The sequence below is a fragment of the Pseudophryne corroboree genome, chromosome 5 (genome assembly GCF_028390025.1).
Source record: "Pseudophryne corroboree isolate aPseCor3 chromosome 5, aPseCor3.hap2, whole genome shotgun sequence".
Lineage (NCBI taxonomy): Eukaryota > Metazoa > Chordata > Amphibia > Anura > Myobatrachidae > Pseudophryne > Pseudophryne corroboree.
The window spans coordinates 117330811-117352898 of NC_086448.1; the positions used below are offsets into that span (position 1 = coordinate 117330811).

Sequence of the window (22088 nt, forward strand, 5' to 3'; positions counted from 1 at the left end):
TTATTACCCCCCCCCCCACACACACACACACACAATTGGCAGCCTTACACATAATGCCCAGAATAGTGAGCGTTACACATAATGCCCCAGTATAGTTCCAGATATACGTAATGCCCCCAGTATAATGCCAGTTACACGTAATGCCCCCGTAGTGCCACATGCATGTAATGCCCCCACTAAAGCCAGATACATGTAATGCCCCCAGTATGATGCCAGATACTCATTGCCCCCAGTAGCGCCAGATAAACATAATACCTCCAGTATAGTGCCAAACACACATAATACTTCCAGTATAGTGCTACAAACACGTAATCCCCCTGGTAGTGCCAGTTACACGTAATGCCCCCAGTATAGTGCCTGATACACATAATGCCCACAGTATAGTGCCAGGTACATGTAATGCCCCAGTATAGTCCCTGATACACATAATGCCACCAGTTTAATGCCAGATACACGTAATGCCCCAGTATAGTGCCAGTTACATGTAATGCTCCCAGTAGTACCAGATGCATGTGATGCCCCCAGTAGTGCCACATGCATGTAATGCCCCCAATAAGCCCTAAATTAGTTACCCCCCACTAGAAATCAGAATCGCCGGGATTTGATATCACACCCACACCCACACATATTACTATTACCTGTATACGGTATGTGGTTACAGGAATCCTCCATGACTCCTAATATCAGTTCCCTATGCAGCAGGAAGCACATTGTCTCATACACTACTGTACATTGTAAATATGTAACAGGATGAGAAAGCATATTGCTAGCTAAAAATAATGCAGCCAAGCTCCTGCTAATTGCAGAGCAAACGCATCCAACTGATTTCACAGCATGATGCCAGATTATACCTAATATTGTAATAGCAACATGTCACAGACATGACCTCCAGATGGTCTGTTCTCAGCGCCAGTTATTTCTGTCATATAATTACAATTTAATAGCAGTGACAGAAGTTGACAATTGTTAGAAGGCGGCATATTCACTAATGAAAATGTAACTAATAAATTGCAAGTTATTATTAGGACCCAAAGCATCCAAATAGCTTTATTAACACACTACATCTGGTTAAACAATACAGTAATAACTTATTGTTATAAAGTGCTGTATTCATGTCATGTATTTATATTATAAATTATCTTGTGCTACTGATGGTTTTTCATTCTGGTTGTATGTATGTTACTACTCCGTGCCATAACTAGAAATTTTTGTGCCCTGTGCCAGAAAAAGAATTGGTGCCGCCTCTCCCACCATAGTTAAAATGGGGACAGTGGGGCTTATTCAGAGATGAACGCAGACCGCTGCATACGCAGCCAGATCTGTGTCCATCTCTGCACTTGCTAGGGGCCACTCAGCACAGGGCGAGGCCGTCCCCCGATGCGTCCGCAATTAGATTGCGGAGGCATTGGATCTAAGGTTGACCTCTGGCTGCGCTGTCAGGCAGTCAGCAGGCATTTTTTTTCAGAGAGGCTGCGTATGACGTCCCGGCCTGCCCCCGCAGCGCCATAACTCAGCCCCCGCAACACCCGCACCTGTCAATCACATTGCGACCACATCCTTCAATTTTTCTCTGTATGGCTGTGGCTATGCCCCCATAATTTGGGCACACCTCCCTAGCACCCAGGCCCATCATTACTTTCTACGGCCCTTCCCGGATGTCTTAAGAATACTGGATCCTAGGTCTCGCGCAGTGGGTGGGTCCTATTGATGTAGAGTGCATCATCGTGACACTCTCTCACACTGTGCTAACATCATTTTGCATTTTTGAAGCTAATCACGTAATGTAGTTATGTCCCACACACTTGAACCTCTAATCTGGCACTTCCTGAAGCAGAGGTCCTAAAAGCATTATGCATATGATACACGTGTGCTGAGGCTAGCACAGTATGGGGGTAATGCACAGTTAAACAGTAGCCCATCTGCAGAGCAAAACTTCTGTGTTTTCACACTGGGGGTCATTCCGAGTAGTTCGCTCGGTAAATTTTTTCGCATTGCAGCGATTTTCCGCTTAGTGCGCATGCGCAATGTCCGCACTGCGACTGCGCCAAGTAAATTTACTATGCAGTTAGGAATTTTACTCACGGTTTTTTCTTCGTTCTGGTGATCGTAATGTGATTGACAGGAAGTGGGTGTTTCTGGGCGGAAACAGGCCGTTTTATGGGTGTGTGCGAAAAAACGCTACCGTTTCTGGGAAAAACGCGGGAGTGGCTGGAGAAACGGAGGAGTGTCTGGGCGAACGCTGGGTGTGTTTGTGACGTCAAACCAGGAACGACAAGCACTGAACTGATCGCAGATGCCGAGTAAGTCTGGAGCTACTCAGAAACTGCTAAGAGGTGTGTGGTCGCAATTTTGAGAATCTTTCGTTCACAATTTTAAGATGCTAAGATTCACTCCCAGTAGGCGGCGGCTTAGCGTGTGTAAAGCTGCTAAAAGCAGCTTGCGAGCGAACAACTCGGAATGAGGGCCACTGTGTATTCGTTGGAAAGAAGCATTCACAAGTGCAGAGCAATGCAAGCCCATCATACATACGAGTATTACAATTGCATCTAAATAGACTATAACAGGGCCTTCTCATGTAGGCTAATTTGAGTAAAGACTTCCTTGCCATGAACATACATGTAAATTCATCTATTTCCAAATGTGTGCCAGTGATAGGGCTGGTATAAGCGTGCACTTATAATGAGGACAGCCATCAAAACAAGAATATGATTTGTGGTGGCAATCTGTAAATGGGCAAAAATGCGTAATGTGGGTGCATCGACTTGCGTTCAACTTGCAATCCCTGTACGTATAAACTTGTATCTGGCATAAACTGTTTGTTGGAAAAAGTAAGCACATTCTGTGATATTCGTTTAAGAAAACATGTTCTTGGCTTACCTTCGTATGTGTAAGATACGACAGACATTCTGATGAAAATACACAAGAGGTAATACAGTACTTGCACTGACCATATAACTCACCCTAGGCTCCAGTGATGCATCCCTATCAAATTTATATATAAAATCCTACTTGTTTCTTTCTCTCAAGACTATTCAGGCTTTTGCACTAACACTTTCAGGTCATTTTATCTTCCAGGTAGATTGTCTGTGTTTCTCGTACTGTACATACCATAACAGATTTAACCTATACTGTAAGTTGTCTTGGCAGTGGCACCGTAGACAGTTTTTTTGTACACAGCGCATCCATTGTCATGTTTCTATCTGGCAACTGCACCACAATATCAGAATCAACAGGATCATGATTGGGCATGTTGGTAAATGCTGAGAGAAGATGACTGATGCCACCTTCTGACCTCAGTAGACAGTCTGTGGCAGGGGTGTGATGGCACAATTGCAATTAGTGTTGATGCTTTGCTAGGTCTTGTGACGGCCTACAACCTAAATGACTAATTATGTACCCCACATGTTCTTTTACTCAGCAGCACCTCCTTTATTTTACAACGGAAAATAGGTAGTTGATAAAGGACACTAAAATGGAAATAGTAAATAAAATGTACCTAAAATTTTTTTTAACACGGCTCATAACATATGCATAGTTTTGCCTGTATAGTACGTGGAACATGCCTAGTTTGCCTGTATAGTAGAGATGTAGCCATGCTCATCTAGCACAGATTTATATATATATATATATATATATATATATTGTGACAAGAACACTGGGATAGTGTTTGAGGGCAGGTATATTTGTCCCAGGTTCTTGTCTTACATGTTTTAGAAAATGTTAACTTCTAGGAAAAATGCTTTTTGTTTTGTCTGAACCTTTTCAGTTTGCTGTAAAAGCTGGGTAAAGGCTCTGAGAGAGAGATAAGGCGAGTTCTAGACATTGGGCCCAGTTCGGGTCTTTGGCCTCACAGAGGGCTAATCAGGGTTTCAGCTGTGTAAGAGTGTTATAGTGCTTCTAACCTGATTAGTATGGGCAGACTGCCTGGGAAGGCTGCAGGATCTGTGTGTGAGAGACACGCTTTCTGATGCAAGAAGCCATACAGTATGTACTGAAGAACTCTGTGTTTTGTTTAGTGACAGTTAGGAATATCTTATGTTTAGTTAGTGCCGGACAGGCAAGGTATTTTTATTTTGGGGTTTGTTTTATTTTCTGTTTCAATAAAACTGGCCGGGGTCAGTTGTACCAGAAACTGGACTTGTGTTGTTCCTCAGCTGCTGCGTGCGGCCATATTCCCCAGGAAAAGGCGCCTTGCACCCCTACAGTGTTACAACTTGGTGGAGAATGCGAGCACACCGTTCTGCGCATAAGTGAAAGCAGCAGCTTTGTGAGGCCTGCAGAAAACGGTGGTTTATGCAGATACAGCCCAGTGTGAAGTTACTGAGACTCACCCCTGAGGGTTTGATATATGTCCTGGGTGAAAGCAGCTACAAAGCCGCCTGAAAAATCTGTCGACATGGAGGATCTGCTTAAAGCCTTGCTGCAAGCTACAGCGGCTCAGCAGGAGGCCAACCGACAGCAGCAGGTGGCAATGGAGGAAAATAGGAGACAACAGCAGGTGGCAATGGAGGAAAATAGGAGACAACAGCAGGTGGCAATGGAGGAAAATTGGAGACTACAGCAGGAGGCCAACAGACAGCAGCAGGTGGCAATGGAGGAAAATATAAGACAGCAGCAGGTGGCAATGGAGGAAAATAAGAGACAACAGCAGGCAGTTGTTGATGAACTTTACAGGCAACAGCGTCAGGATAGAGAGGCCTTAGCAGAAGTGGTGCAGAGACTTGCAGCTCGGGTTGGAGATGTGGCCGTCAGTGCTCCAACCAGCTCTAGTTCTATACGAGCCAGTCACTTCCTGCAGAAAATGACAGAGGCTGATGATGTGGAGGCCTATCTGACCACGTTTGAAAGGACTGCCGAGCGTGAGAACTGGCCGAAAGCACAGTGGGCCAGTCTGCTGGCACCTTTCCTGTCAGGTGAGCCCCAAAAAGCTTACTTTGATTTAAGCCCTGCTGAGGCTCGGGACTATGATAAACTAAAGACTGAGATCCTGACCCGCCTGGGAGTCACGCTGTCAGTACGAGCACAACGGGTGCACCGTTGGCTGTACGCCATGGAGAAGCCTCCGCGCTCCCAGATGCACGACCTTATTCAGCTAACAAAAAAATGGCTACAGCCAGAGACATTAACTGGTCCCCAGATGGTGGAAAGAGTCGTCATGGACCGCTACTTGAGATCTTTGCCCATGGTCCTGCGCAAGTGGGTGAGCCATGGAAACCCGGGTACTGCTGACCAATTAGTGGACATGGTAGAGAGGTATTTGGCAGCAGAGGAACTACTGATGACCACCCAGCAACCCATAGATCCTCGACAGCGCCCTTCAGTAAAGACTGGTAAGACTGTTCCGTGGGAAAACGTTGCTGGGCGGTTAAGAGAACGCAAGGCTGGAGAGACTGTAAACACTGGCCCTGGAGACAGGCCAATGGGGCTAGATCGGTCTATGCTGCCCAAACGGGTTGATAATCGTGTGGTTAAATGTTTTAGGTGTGGTATGCCAGGTCATGTTATTGCCAATTGCCCAGTCACGCAAGAACCCATGCAATGTGATGCTGCCTTTGAATGTCGCAGAATGTCTTTCTTTGCTAGGTTAGCCTGTACTGTGGTACCTTCACCTGAGCTGGAAAAACAAATGTGTGATGTGTTCTTAGAGGGTAACCGGGTAGAGGCCTTGCTAGATTCAGGAAGTTTAGTTACCCTCGTGAAAGCTGGGTTAGTGAACCCCTTAAAGGTCCAGCAAATACCTATTGGGGTAACTTGCATACATGGGGATACCCAACATTATGCCACTGCTGAGGTGAATATAGAAACTTGTTGTGGGTCAGCAATGGTTAAAGTGGGACTGGTCCCTACCTTGGTGCATGAGGCCATAATAGGGAGGGATTTTCCTCATTTTTGGAAACTGTGGGAATCACGGTTATCAACAGATGTGAGAAGTAAAAAGCCAGTTGATAATACCGGTGATTTTATGGATGTACGTGGGTCTTCGGAACTTTCTGGCCCTTTGCCTTTTGCTAGTTTGGCTGGGGAAGTGACAGATGGGGAGTCCAGTGAGGACCCTCTTGCCGGGAACAGAGACATAGTAGTTAGAACTGAAAGCGTGCCTGACCTGGAGGTAAAGAAGGATCTGTTTGCGTCTGAACAGTTAAAGGATCCTACCTTAATAAAGGCTAGAGAGAATGTTAAGATTGTTAATGGGGAACCTGTGGTACCAGGTGACAGGGTTACGTATCCCCACATGGCCGTCTGTAATGAGCTCTTGTACCACATTGTAAAAAGGGGTGAGGATGTGGTGGAACAGCTGGTAGTTCCCCAGCCTTATCGGAGAACGGTACTAGATTTAGCTCATAGTCACGTTACCGCAGGACATTTAGGGGCAGAAAAAACCACTGAAAGAGTTTTACAAAGGTTCTTTTGGCCAGGGGTTTATAAAGAAGTGTCTGAATATTGTTCTTCCTGTCCTGAATGCCAGTATCATGCCCCTAGACCCCATTTCAGGAGCCCACTAGTTCCCATGCCTATTATAGAGGTCCCGTTTGACAGAATAGCCATGGATCTCGTGGGGCCCTTGTTAAAGTCTGCTCGGGGCCATCAGTATATCCTGGTAATTATGGACTATGCCACTCGATATCCTGAGGCTGTCCCTTTACGCACTATCACAACCAAGGCGATAGCTAGGGAGCTGGTGCAGGTATTTAGTAGAGTGGGAATACCAAAAGAAATTTTGACTGACCAAGGTACTCCATTTATGTCAAGGATCATGAAAGAGTTGTGCAAGTTATTTAAGGTCACTCACCTCAGGACGTCCATCTACCATCCCCAAACTGACGGGTTGGTGGAAAGGTTTAATAAAACATTAAAAAGTATGTTAAAAAAGGTTGTTGAGAGAGATGGGAAAAACTGGGATTGTTTGTTGCCCTACTTGTTAATGGCCATCAGAGAAGTTCCTCAGTCCTCTACGGGGTTTTCTCCATTTGATTTGTTGTATGGTAGACACCCCAGAGGGCTGTTGGATATTGCCAAAGAGACGTGGGAAGGACAGCCCACTCCTTATAGAAGCGTTATTGAGCATGTAACACAAATGCAGGATAGGATTGCAGCCGTGGTACCTGTTGTCAGAGAGCACATGGAACAGGCCCAAAGTGCTCAACAGAGGGTCTATAACCGGAGTGCCAAGATACGGGAATTTGCTCCTGGCGATAGAGTTCTTGTTTTGGTACCCACTGTGGAAAGCAAATTCCTAGCTAAATGGCAGGGTCCATTTGAGATTAGGGAAAAAGTGAATGAGGTTAATTACAAAGTATACCAGCCGGGAAAGAGAAAACCCGAACAGATCTACCATGTTAACTTAATCAAACCCTGGAAAGATAGGTTGTCTCTGTCAGCGGAGCCTTGCCCTTCGGTGTCTTCACCCCGGTTGCTTCCCGCAGTGAAGGTGTCAGAGACATTATCAGCTGATCAGAACAATCAGGTTAAAGAATTTCTCATCCAAAATAGGGAGGTATTTTCAGAGCTGCCTGGCCGAACGACCATAATAAAACATGACATTGTCACAGAACCAGGGGTCAGGGTTCATTTAAAGCCATATAGGATTCCTGAAGCTCAGCGAGAAGCTATTTCTAAGGAAGTTAAAACCATGTTAGAACTGGGAGTCATAGAGGAGTCTAACAGTGAGTGGTCCAGTCCCATAGTGCTCATCCCGAAGCCCGACGGTAGCATACGCTTCTGTAATGACTTTCGTAAGTTAAATGAGGTGTCCAAGTTTGACGCATACCCCATGCCCCGTGTGGATGAGCTTGTAGAAAGGCTGGGAACAGCCAGGTTTCTCACCACATTGGACCTGACCAAAGGTTACTGGCAAATACCTTTATCTGATAGCGCCAAAGAAAAAACAGCCTTTTCGGTTCCGGAGGGGCTGTACCAGTATAAGATGTTACCCTTTGGGTTGCATGGGGCTCCAGCAACCTTTCAACGGGCGATGGATAAAATTTTGAGGCCTCATAGAAAATATGCAGCTGCCTATTTGGATGATGTGGTAATTCACAGTACAGACTGGGGGTCCCATTTGGTTAAAGTACAAGCAGTACTGGACTCAATCAGAGAGGCAGGGTTAACTGCTAACCCAAAGAAGTGCTGCCTCGCAATGGAGGAGGTCAAATACTTGGGCTTCACCATAGGCAGAGGTCTGATTAGGCCCCAATTGAATAAAGTTGATGCTATTCAAAACTGGCCTCGTCCAGTGAATAAAAAACAGGTAAGGGCTTTTTTGGGAATTACTGGGTACTATAGACGGTTTATTCCTAATTTTGCGACCACAGCGGTGCCGTTGTCAGACCTTACCAAAGGGAAGCAGTCAAATGTGGTGAAATGGAACCCTGATGCAGAAAAGGCGTTCCAAGCGTTAAAAGTGGCTTAGTGTTCACAACCGGTGTTGATAACACCAGATTTTTCAAAAGAATTTGTGGTACAGACAGATGCCTCAGAGGTAGGGATAGGTGCTGTGCTGTCCCAAACCAGAGATGGGGACGAACACCCTATCATTTATTTGAGTAGGAAACTCAATGAGCATGAAAAAAGGTATGCCATTGTGGAAAAGGAGGCTTTGGCCATTAAGTGGGCACTAGATACCTTGAGATATTACCTCTTGGGTAGACAATTCAGACTAGTGACAGACCATGCCCCTTTAAAATGGATGTATGTAAATAGAGGCAAGAATGCTCGTGTAACTAGATGGTTTCTAGCGTTGCAGGACTTTAAGTTTACTGTCGAACATAGACCGGGAACACAATTGACCAACGCAGATGCATTGTCTCGCATCTTCTGTTTGGGGGCTACAAGTGTTCCGGCCCCTAGGTCGAAACAGGGGAGGGGGATATGTGACAAGAACACTGGGATAGTGTTTGAGGGCAGGTATATTTGTCCCAGGTTCTTGTCTTACATGTTTTAGAAAATGTTAACTTCTAGGAAAAATGCTTTTTGTTTTGTCTGAACCTTTTCAGTTTGCTGTAAAAGCTGGGTAAAGGCTCTGAGAGAGAGATAAGGCGAGTTCTAGACATTGGGCCCAGTTCGGGTCTTTGGCCTCACAGAGGGCTAATCAGGGTTTCAGCTGTGTAAGAGTGTTATAGTGCTTCTAACCTGATTAGTATGGGCAGACTGCCTGGGAAGACTGGAGGGATCTGTGTGTGAGAGACACGCTTTCTGATGCAAGAAGCCATACAGTATGTACTGAAGAACTCTGTGTTTTGTTTAGTGACAGTTAGGAATATCTTATGTTTAGTTAGTGCCGGACAGGCAAGGTATTTTTATTTTGGGGTTTGTTTTATTTTCTGTTTCAATAAAACTGGCCGGGGTCAGTTGTACCAGAAACTGGACTTGTGTTGTTCCTCAGCTGCTGCGTGCGGCCATATTCCCCAGGAAAAGGCGCCTTGCACCCCTACAGTGTTACAACTTTATATATATATATATATATATATATATATATATAGAGTCCACAATATGCCGGCACTCCATATTAATATAAACAACGTGCTCCGTGCTAACACCAAGTGGTCATGCGGATCCAACGAAAGAAGGAGGCACTCGGAGATGGCAGAATAAATCAAGTTGATGTATTAAAGGACGACCTTTAATACATCAACTTGTTTTATTCAGCTGTCTCCGAGTGCCTCCTTCTTTAGTTGGATATATATATATATATATATATATATAAATGGAAAAGTGAAGGCTGTAATTATGCGCTCTGGAAAAGGGGGCATGGCCACTCAAAATGAGGCGTGTCCATAAGTGTAGTGTACCACACCATATACACATTATGCACCACAATAGTAGTACCCCTTATACTATCTAGTAATGGTGCCCCTTACACATTATCCCACACGGAATGAGCCAAAATTCACATTATGCCACACAGAATTAGACAAAATTCTCACAGAATGAGCCAAAATTCACATTATGCTATACGGAATGAGCCAAAATTCTCTATATACCACACAGTATGAGCCAAATTTTACATTATGCCACACAGAATGAGCCAAAATTCCCACAGAATGAGACAAAATTCACTATATGCCACATGGAATGAGCCAAAATTCGCAGTATGCCACACAGCATGAGCCAAATTTCACAGTATGCCACACAGTATGAGTCAAATTTCACAATATGCCACACAGTATGAGCCAAAATTCACATTATCCCACATAGTATGATCCACAATTCAGGGACCGGAGAGAGAGAGAGTGACAGCAGTGACAGGGAGTGACAGCAGGGACAGAGAGAGTGACAGCAGTGACAGGTAGAGGGACAGCAGGGACATGGAGAGTGACAGCAGGGACAGGGAGAGTGACAGCAGGGACAGAGAGCGTGACATAGGGAAGCAGGGGAACATTTCCTAATGAGATGAGCAGCAGAGGTGCGGAAGGGGCTGTGGTCACCCCTGTGCCGAGGTGTAGTTGGTGGTTGTGAGTGGTGGCAGAGGAGCCCATGGACAGCAGCAGTGAGGAGACAATGGGCGGCGGTGAGGAGGCCTTCAGTGCGCCAGCCGTGAGCATCAGTGGAGAAGCCCATGGGCAGTGGCGGTGAGGAGATCATGGGGGTAATTCCAAGTTGATCGCAGCAGGATTTTTGATAGCAATTGGGCAAAACCATGTGCACTGCAGGGGAGGCAGATATAAAATGTGCAGAGAGAGTTAGATTTGGGTGGGTTATTTTATTTATTTGCAGGGTAAATACTGGCTGCTTTATTTTTACACTGCAATTTAGATTGCAGATTGAACTCACCACACCCAAATCTAACTCTCTCTGCACATGTTATATCTGCCTCCCCTGCAGTGCACATGGTTTTGCCCAATTGCTATCAAAAATCCTGCTGCGATCAACTTGGAATTACCCCCCATGGGCGGTGGTGGTGAGGTCCCTCTGAGTCTAACCGCCGCCATTTGAAATCTGCCATGGACCAGCGACCAATCATACTAGGTGATTTTGAGCTCAAAGTAGCTCACTTTTGGCGTTTTGAGCTACTTTGAGCTCAAAATCACCTAGTGTGTATGGCCAGGTGGTAAGCGGTGAGCGCTGATGCGCACGCCCGCATCATTGCCAGCCACCACCATCCATCAGCCTGTTTTACCGGCCGAGTGAACCACTTTCCACAGTCTCCTACTGTGAAAAGTGGTTCACCCCTGTGAACATCGCTTGGCCGGATGAAAATCACTGTGTGTGTAACTATGCACTGTGCGATTTTCCGCCCAGCGATGTTCAAATCATCGCTGTGCATACACACTGGGCAAAAATGTCCAGTGTGTATGCACTTTCAGTCAGCTCCCACATCATAGGCTTCTTGCAGACATTGGCAAGTTTTCCTACAGGAGTTCTGGATATTTTAACGCTTTTGTTGTCTATTTTTACACAATTTCCAGTCTCTGAATTACAGATTAATTAAATTGTTATAGCCGCCCGATCTCCCATCTAAAGCAGTGGGAGATCGCAGGGGCAATATTCAATTGATGCCCGTTATCGTGCCAAATGCGCCCATTAGTGTTGGGTTTAGCCATGTAAAGCAGCAAAATCCAACTAAACGAATGGGCGTGATCACAAAAATTGCCGTTTGGACACCCAAACGGATCACTTTTCTAACAAAAATGTGTCTCCCCATGGCTCAGCGCGCCCAAACGGAGCAACAAAATTGAATTGCTCCGTTGGGTGCTATCTAGTGGCGGCTGCGTGGAGAAACAATTGAATGCCCCCCAATGAATATTAAAAAACACTGACATAAATTGTGTACAAAAATAAATACACATTTTATATTCCAGTGCTACTTTTCTCTCTTGGGAAGATACTCTCATGGAAGTCTGTAACTCTCAGAATTGAAGTATACCTCTTTTTGGCCTAAAGAAAAAGTGCCCTTCTCACATGGATGCTTAGTTTTGGAGGACGTCCTGCTCTAGACAAATTCCCAGTTGTGCCATATTCTGTCCATTTCCTTCTGAAATAAATGACAGCACTCCAGGGATATTAAACGTCTTTCAAATCTCATAACCTTCCCAATTGGTCCTTTAAATGAAAACATTTCTTGAAAACTGAAATCAATTTCAGCTCTTTATTTATAATCTGGAGAACTCCGCTCAGTTAATTACATGATCTCTGAAAACCACTGATTGCATCTTGGTTCACTTTGGTGTATGTTAGCAATAGGGAAAATAGTTAACATTATAAACAAGTATTGTTATTTTTTGTTTGTTAATTTTGTTCATTATTTCAAAATTCTAAAATTGTCGATTATGTGTTTTACTGATTAAATTAATTTTGATTCCATGATGTAAGAAAATAAGATGTTACGAACTCAAAGCGCATGAATCTTCTTTACAACTATTGCACATGGTAGAACTGCGTAATGAGACTTGTGGGTCATTCCATGAAAATGGTCTTTTTATGTAACGTTTGTTACCAGTTTTCATGACAAGCTTTGCATCAAAATGAAAGCATTATCATGTACCACACAAACAACATTTACTTTGAACAAAATATTTAAAACACATGCTCAAAAAAATGTATTTCACATGAAATATATTTCAAAATGTAACGTTTGTTACCATGAAATGACCCTTGTGTCTTATGTCTGAAGACAAAGGAATTGTCTCTGTATTATATATTATTGCATATTTGAGGTTTGAAATGTACTTGCTACATATAATATGCTTATTAAGACCCATTAGTTGGTTAATAAAGTTTATCGTGAACGTTTCGAGCCGTAATAGTGCAAGTTTGATAATAATAAACGTAAGTAAGCATTTGTTTTCTGCAACTTATGTTACCATCTTTTTCTTTTTTTTCTAGACAAAAAGTCCAAAACTCTCCTCAAGTCCACAGCCAAGCCTGGGAGAACCGGCAGAACATCTCTCTGAGGCGTCCGCTGACTCGGGAGACGCCATGTTTGAAGGGGAATCGACAATGCCTTTTGTCAGAGGCAGCCGAACAAGAGCTAGCCTCCCAGTTGTCAGATCGACCAATCAGACAAAGGAGAGGTCACTAGGTAATAATCTTTATTCATCATTTAGCAGCTTATGGTTGTACTGGCTCATCGGGGTGTTGTCAGGATCCGCTGCCAGTTTGTGCGTGCTTGGACAATTTTTAGTCATGAGTTTTCAGCGTACATAGCTCAAGTTTGGAGCTACTGTACCTAGAAGGTATCCAGCCTTCTTAATTGGTAGTCTTTAATAATTGCCCTGGCATACACCAGCTGCCAGTAGATCCCAGCAGTACCCCGGTGAGCCAGTCCAATTCTGTTTGTATTTAAGGAAATGTAGAAAACATCCATGGATGCTACATACTATCAAAACATCACAGTTGATATGAGCCAAGTTTGATCAGAATGGTTTTACATGTATAATTAAAATATTGTAAAGATTTTAAGTCTCTAACTAGCAGTTGTATCCCTATCCGTCCATATTTATTAGTGATGAGCGAGGTTCGGTTTTACTCGGTTTTACTCGGTTTTACTCGGTTCTCAAAACGGCATCCTATTGGCTATCCAAAACACGTGACATCCGTGAGCCAATAAGATGCCGTTTTGAGAACCGAGTAAAACCGAGTAAAACCGAGTAAAACCGAATCCGCTCATCACTAATATTTATACATTTATTTGGTGATTAAAGGCATGCATAGCCAACAGCGAATCTGCCAGTGGCCAATGGGTGTGTGGTGCACACAGGCTCCTGGGTCCAAGGTAGCCCACAACTCATAATCAGAACCTGGAGTCCAGTGTCCGTGCTGCACAAATCTCTGGAATGCACTTGCGCAGAAGGAAAATAACTGGGAACATGGCACGGATGCCATGTTCTTAGAGACTTATGCATGTGCAGTAGACTTTGGCTTAGAAAGGAGGTGAGAAAGGAGGTGGAATAAGGTCTCACGCAGGTTCCTTCTTCTCTTCAGCTGGCCTTGGAAGCTGAATGGAAAAAAAAATACCAAAAACGTATCTATTTACAGTGTATAAATATATGTATTGGACGCCAGTATTTCTGCTATAAAAGGCCATTTACAGGTCAGTGGTCCTAAAAAAGCAAACAGTTTTTCAAGACGTACCGAGAAGATGACAAAGTTGAGAGAAAAAGTAAGGGGGTAAAGAAAAGAAAAATGGAATCCAATTTAACAGATCAGTCTATAGTTAAATTGGCCAGTGATTGGTGACAAGTTTGCCTGGGGCTTTCTCATGGTGGTTTGCGACTGTGGAAAGCTATTAATAAAAATACTGCGTTGGACAAATGAAGCAGTTGGATGATCTTTGTCAGCAAGTTGTTGAGAATTGCTATATTAATGTCCAAACAAAACATCATTCACGATGTAAATTCTGTGTTGATGTGACAGCATATGATTCCAGTGTTAGGTCATGGAACAGAATTAGCATTCCTTACATACCAGCGAGTGCTATTTCTATAATCTGTATGGTTATTAAATCTTGAGCTGCCAGAACGAATTGAATCAAAGTTATTTAAACAGGAAACCAGCTTCCTAGATTTTTTGTATCTTTTTGCTATTCATTAGATGCTGACCTACTGTGAATGGCAAAGTGTGTGGGCACTCGTGTCAAAGCCACCATCGGCTGGATTCCTGCACAATGCTGGCACAAAATATGCATGTTGTCCCTTTGAAAAGCATTATCTGAGGGAAAAATTCCACTCCTTTGCATCATAAATTGGGTTTCTTACAAGTTTACATTAGATTTAAGATATTTAGAGTATAATTTCTCTGCCCTTTTATAACAATGCCCCTGATGTTGACAAAGCACTCCGTTATGTCTGTACATGTTTACCTGGTACCTGTACACGTCTATACATATTTACCCGGTACCCCCTTATTTCTGTAAAGGTTTCATAAATGAATTATAACCTTGTGTCTTATGTTGGTAAATGCAGAACAATTTTGTGTCAGAGGCCATATTGGACGGTACTGACTAGACTAGCCCTAGTCAGGTTAAGCGGCAGGATCACATGGGGGTCGTGTGGAACAGGGCAGGCAATGGCTGCACACACAGGCCTGCATAATTGCTGAGGGAATTTTTAGCCCCACCCAGAAAGAATCTGGTACATTTTAATCAGATTGTTCCCTGGCATCTCCCTTGCTTTGTGACCATTTGCTGACTTTGTTAGAGATGCAGCCCTTTGTGTGACCATATTAATTGGTCTGTAAATGTCTGTTTACATTTATTAAGTGCTCTCTTAAGACAGGTACATACTGGAGTGATGTGTGCCCGGACGATATGGCAGCCGACATATCATTACCGCGGTACACATCAGCGCGATGTAATGAAGGATGGAGCGATCCCTTGTTCCGTCCTTCATTACACTGCATGGCACCGCAGCATGTTGACATGCCCGCGCTGTCAACATTGACCAGGTCAACATTCATCATGTCAACACTGATGAAATGAAAACATGATTGCAATGTCTAAAGAACATGCCTGGTGGTCTAGCGGTGACTTACCCGGTCCAATGGGATGTCTAACCCCTAACCCTCCTCCTAGTGCAGTGGTACCCAAACTTTTTGAAATCACGGCGCCCTAGAGCATCAGAAACTTTTTCACGGCACCTCCAGGACAAAAGCTTCATATTGAGACATTTAGAAAGAAATATTAAATAAAGTAAACTGTTTCTGTGTCATCCATAAGTTCAATTGTGTGGTGAGTGACAGGATTTGCTTCTGTTTGTCCACATATGTTATGACTGACAGCCACCAGCACTGGTTTTGCCTATTACATTGACCATAAATAATATTAATTGGTCCTGGGCCACCAACCTGAGGCACCCCTGTAAGTGTCCCGAGGCACCCCAGGGTGCCAATGCACACAGTTTGGGAACCACTGTCCTAGTGTCTAACTTTAACCTACCCTCCCGCAAACTAGCCATAACCTCCCCTCCCGCAGTGTAACCTTAATCCTCTGCTACTGGTCCGAGTAGAATGTTAGTTTTTCACATGTCAACATTTCAAATGTTGACATTGTAAACATGTTGACATTATACAAATTTCGTCATGGTCAGTATCGACAGTGTCGCCATCATAACATTCGTCATTGTGATGTCAATATTGTAAAGGTCGTCATTTTGACTACATCCCCATATAGGTGGCCAAATTGGGCACAGTCCGTGGCAGAACTGCGCTATGTGGCCATGAAGTAAGGGTGTCTCATCTCTGTGTTTGGGGCTCCAGTGTACCGGCCTCGCTACATGCTCAGCCAAGCAAAGTGTTGGTCCAAGGGTTTGGACCACCCTTGTTCCTCCATAGATAAGATCAAGCGCTTTGAACTCAGGATAACTGACTGACTGACTTCCAAGTTCACTGAAGCCTGCCAGCGAAATTGGAAGACTGAACAAACAGGCCAGTGCAATAGTACTGAGTGAGGACAGGGGGGGGGGGGGGTGTAAGAGTGGGCTTGATGATTACCTGGGCGTGTCTGAGGAGCCCGGACCAGCCACGGAGGTGGAAGGATGGAAGGAAGATCACTCTCCACGACAGCTCTACTCATAGTCTATAGTTAATTTTATCCTGAGGGGGCGTTACCATGCCCCAAGTTTGGCCATAGTCCCTATAGCACAGTGGCCCTCAATTTTCGGAATAGCGAGACACAGATAAATATCATAACTTTTTTAGAATAGAGAAGACAGCTCTTTAATCTTTGCTTTCACCGCAGTGCAATGGACAGTTATTAGCTCCAGCGTGTAATGCTTATTCAATACATTTTGTTCCCAATGGGGTTTTGCAGTGGTAGGGGCTGAGTGTCTGTCACTCAGCTCGTCCCGCTCTGGCATGAAAGAGAAAATCACATGATTGCGCATGATGAGAGCTAATAGATACAGTACTTGTGGCTCGCAGACATCCCTTCTCGGAGTGGTTTCATGCAGTACAGCTGCAGCTTGTTAGAATGCGCCCATACTGGAAGTACTTACATGTGTACTCAGTGACTATTAATACAATGTGAATGCTTACATCCACAGACCATTCACATGGAAATATTCCTAGCATCTATCATTAATCTGATTACTTCTAACATTTCAATCCATCTCTCCTGCAATAATACAGTTTGAACGTATGCGCTCCTACCAAGAGGTACATTAAGATATTTAATATTGTATGCATACTATTTAGAACAGAGCAGACTCTTATAGCAACAATTGTCATCTGTAAAAGACTTTCTGCAATGTTCTTCTGTAATTATGTACACAGGAAGTACAGTGTGCATAGAAATATAAATTCCCCATGTTTACATACAGCATTATCCCAAATATCTTTAGCATTCCCTGAAACTGCACACACAGTATATATATATATATATATATAGATATATATAGATATATATATATAGATATTTATAAACAAAAAATGAGGTAATAAAAAGCGACCACTGGTGCCAAACGATTGTAAAACTAGGCATTTATAAAAAATACAAATTTATTACAATGTGTAGCACTAAACAAAAACGAGTACTTATGAAGTAAAAGTTAGTAATAAAATACCATACATAAAAAGTATTAATAAAAACGTATAGGAAAGCTAGAAAACATAAAAGGGTACATAGGGCATAAAAATATATAAGAATAAAAAAATTCAAAAAACAGTCAAAAAGAGAGGAGTAAAGTATCTTAACTTAGTGATTGAGGTTAGATCAAGGCAGCACCCAACGCGTTTCATCCTATCTGGACTTCATCACCCCTTGATGATATATAGGGAGTGCACACTAGGCAGACTTTATAGTTATCCGTAGTTCCGATACTAGTGCTGTTACTTGGTATACTGCATCTGTGGCGCTGATAGCTTTTCTTGGTACATATATATATATATATATATATACATACACACACATACATACAGCATACCTCCCAACTGTCCCGATTTTGTTGGGACAGTTGGGAGATCCCCCCCCAGTCACTAGCTGCTCTGCTCAGAGCAGCAATGATAAGATGCTGGGCACATGCACACAGTGTCTATTCCCTGGCAGGGAGGGACAGATGGCATAGCCAGCAGCTCACATGGCGCTGTCCATGCTCCCATACAGTGCCGTTTCTAGCGGCGGGCGAGCCGTGCAACAGCACGGGGCGCCCGCCGCGGCACTTTGTGACTCCTTATCTTCTCTCCTCCCTCTCCCCGAGCGCTCCTGCTCGGGGGGCGCAGTTTCGCGGAATGACGCGTTTGCGTCGTGACGTCACGACGCAAACGCGTCATTCCGCGAAACTCCGCCCCCGTGCAGGAGCGCTCAGGGAGAGGGAGGAGAGGAGATAAGCATGGAAGGAGGAGGCGGCCGGCGCGAGGGACGTGAGTCGGCGGGACCCGAAGAGCGGGAAGATGTAAATATTATCTCTCTCTCTCTCCCCCTTCCTTCCCCCCCACTTGACACCTGCCTGCCGCACTGTGTAAAATGGGGATACCTGCCTGCCGCACTGTGTAAAATGGGGATACCTGCCTGCCGCACTGTGTAAAATGGGGGCACGTGCCTGCGTACTGTGTAAAATGGGGATATCTGCCTGCCGCACTGTGTAAAATGGGGATACCTGCCTGCCGCACTGTGTAAAATGGGGGCACGTACCTGCCGCGCTGTGTAAAATGGAGGCTCGTGCCTGCCGAGCTGTGTAAAATGAGGATACCTGCCTGCCGCACTGTGTAAAATGGGGATACCTGCCTGCCGCACTTTGTAAAATGGGGGCACCTGCCTGCGTACTGTGTAAAATGGGGATATCTGCCTGCCGTACTGTGTAAAATGGGGATACCTGCCTGCCGCACTGTGTAAAATGGGGACACCTGCCTGCGTACTGTGTAAAATGGGGATATCTGCCTACCGTACTGTGTAAAATGGGGATACCTGCCTGCCGCACTGTGTAAAATGGGGACACCTGCCTGCCGCACTTTGTAAAATGGGGACACCTGCCTGCCGCGCTGTGTAATATGGGGACACCTGCCTGCCGCGCTGTGTAATATGGGGACACTTGCCTGCTGTAATGTGTAAAAAAGGGACTTTTTTATTTTTATTTTTTTCCCCCTGTGGTGGGTGTGATGATATCAGATGAGGCCACGCCCACTTTAATGAGACCACGCCCATTTTAATCAGGCCACACACCCTTGTCGGGAGCTGCGCGCGCATGCTTTTTCTTTTTATGGCTATATGGGGGAGGCACGCAATTTTTTTTTATAGCAATTGGGGGGGGGGCGCATTTTGAAATCTCGCACTGGGAGCCAAATTGTCTAGAAACGGCCCTGCTCCCATACTAATGAAAATAGGGGCATGGCTTGCAATCACGGTGCTTGCCACGAGGCCACGCCCCCTAATTTTGGGCAAGCACCTCCGGCGAGTGGAGATGTCCCTATTCCGCAGCGCGACAAGTTGTTAGTTATACATACAGTACTGTGCAAAATTTTAGGCAGGTGTGGCAAAAATGCTGCAAAGTAACAATGCTTTTAAGAAGTGTTAATTGCATTTTGTTAATCGATAAAAATACGTTCAGTGAATGAACAGAAGAGAAATCTAAATCAAATCAGTGCTTTAAGAGAGGAGGAGGCCCGTTTGCAGGTTCAAATCGGGCCCACTCCTCTCCAGCAACGTAGTAGACTCTGCATTGTGCCAGAGTCTACTGCACATGCGCAGGTCTCTGGGAACATGGTGCTTGCAACAGCCATTTTCCCAGTGGTTCTAACAGCTCTGCAGCCAGCGCCGGGCCAACGGAGTGGTAAGTATAATTAAAGGAGTGCTGGGTGTGTGGGCCCCCCTGGACCCAGGGGCTCGTGCGCACTGCACCTCTTGAACCCATTATAGATATTTGCCAGTGATATGCTAGTGATTATTTGATGTGACCACCCTTTGCCTTCAAAACAGCATCAATTCTTCTAAGTACACTTGCACAAAGTTTTTGAAGTATCTCAGCAGTGACGTTGTTCCAAACATCTTGGAGAACTAACCACAGATTTTCTGTGGATGTAGGCTTGCTCAAATTCTTCTGTCTCTGTGAAGTGCTCTGTGGGGGCTATATCATCACTTCCAGGGCTCCTTGTTTTTCTTTAAGCTGAAGATAGTTCTTAATGATATTGGCTCCATGTTTGGGGTCGTTGTCCTGCTGAATAAATTTAGAGCCAATCAGATGCCTCCCTGATGGTATTGCATGATGGATAAGTACCTGCCTATATTGCTCAGCATTGAGGACACCATTAATCCTGACCAAATCCCCAACTCCATTTGCTGTAAAGTTTGTTCTTTGCAAACTTGCAAAACACCTCCACCATGCTTCACTGTTGCTTACAGACAATCGCTATTGTATCGCTCTCAGCCCTTCGGCAAACAAACTGCCTCCTGTTACAGCCAGATATTTAAAATCTTGACTCATCAGTCCAGAGCACCTTTTACCATTTTTCTGCACCCCAGTTCCTTTGTTTTAATGCGTAGTTGAGTCCCTTGGCCTTGTTTCCACGTTGAAGGTATGGTTTTTTTGGCTGCAATTCTTTCATGAAGACCACTTCTGGCCAGACTTCTCCGAATAGTAGAATAGTGTACCTGGGTTTCCGCTGGTTTCTGCAGGTTCTGAGCTGATGGCACTGCTGGATATCTTCTGATTGTGAAGGAAAGTAAGCATGATGTGTCTTTCATCTGATGCACGAAGTTTCCATGGTCAATCACTGCGTCTACAGTCCTAAACGTTGCCCGTTTCTTTGTCCTTCTTCAAAAGAGCTTGAACAGCACATCTTGAAACCCCAGTCTGCTTTGAAATCTTTTCCTGGGAGAGAACTTGCTGGTGCAGTATAACTACCTTCTGTCTTGTTGCTGTGCTCAGTCTTGCCATGGTGTATGACCTGTGACATGAAAGTGACTTTCACAACCTCACCTTTGTAGCAGAGTTTGGCTGTTCCTCACCCAGTTTTGAGCCTCCTACAGAGCTGTTTCTGTTCCAGTTAATGACTGTGTTTCAACCTACATATAAAAATGATGATCATTATCACCTGTTTGGTATGATTGGTTAATCATACACTTGATTATAATCCTACAAAATCCCTGACTTTGTGCAAGTGTACCTAAAAGAATTGATGCTGTTTTGAAGGCAAAAGGTTGTTACACCAGATATTGATTTGAGTTAGATTTCATTCATGTTGCATTTTGTTAGCACTTCTATTTTTGAAAGCATTCTTACTTTGCAGCATTTTTTCCACACCTGCCTAAAACTTTTGCAGTACTATGTATGTATATATATATATATATATATATATATATACATACATACATAATAATAGTAGTAAGCAATCTATTCCATCTCCTAAATGTGTGTGCAGCAATAACAAATATAAAAAGTGTAATTAAACTAATTATCAATGTTGAATAATGTGATAATGTAGTACCAAATGTGTTAGAAAAGAATTTAGATTTAAAAAAAATAAAAATTTGTAGCAGAAACTTGTTGTGATAAATATCTATTTAGTGAAGGTCACTAACCTCTGTCCTGCAATTTAAAAATAGTAGAAATGCAATATTATTTTTGTATGTATTCCCTTGCTCCTGTTTATGGCATATCACAGATGGTGTAGAAATAGCTTTTTCATAGGAAGGTGGTTTACGAGAGAGGGAGCTGAGAGCCCACCATGTATGAGAATACCTTCCATGTACTGCAGCTCCTCCTTTCCTTGGTCTACTTGTTACCAGTGAGCAGGAGCCTTCATCGCGAGTTGAGTAGAAGATCACAGCGCATAGAATGCCGGCGGTCAGAATACCGACACGGGCATTCTGATGTAAAAGATCCCGACAGGGGTGAGTTATGTATTCTAACTCACCCCCTTAACCCGCTAACCCCAGCTCTCCATGACCGCAGCCTAACCTACCCTAACCCCCCCCCCCCCCCCCCCCGTGGTGCCCAACCCCTCTTGTCTGCAGCCTAACCTCCCTCCCCCCGCAGCCTAACCATCCCCTTCTTCACCGGCACATGCAGAGGGTGGAATAAAAACAATTGCATCTCTAATCTGATTTCGCATTCCGCAGTGTTTTTTGCATTGCCATTTTACTCTCCATCCTTTTCTACATTCTACCGACTATTGTTTTACACAAGCAAAGATCCGCGATAATAGGTGGATTTTTCCCCAAA

The 22088-nt window shown here is 44.2% G+C and overlaps 1 protein-coding gene across 12 annotated transcripts in view; it reads left to right on the forward strand.

Moving 5' to 3' along the window:
- KIAA1217 (KIAA1217 ortholog) overlaps positions 1-22088 on the forward strand; it is a 1254604-nt gene that overhangs the window by 937809 nt on the left and 294707 nt on the right. For all 12 annotated transcript variants that reach the window (XM_063921607.1, XM_063921603.1, XM_063921600.1 and 9 more), the window contains one exon: positions 12823-13018. In XM_063921607.1, the coding sequence (XP_063777677.1) occupies positions 12823-13018 (196 nt within the window). The remainder of the gene's footprint in view (positions 1-12822; positions 13019-22088) is intronic.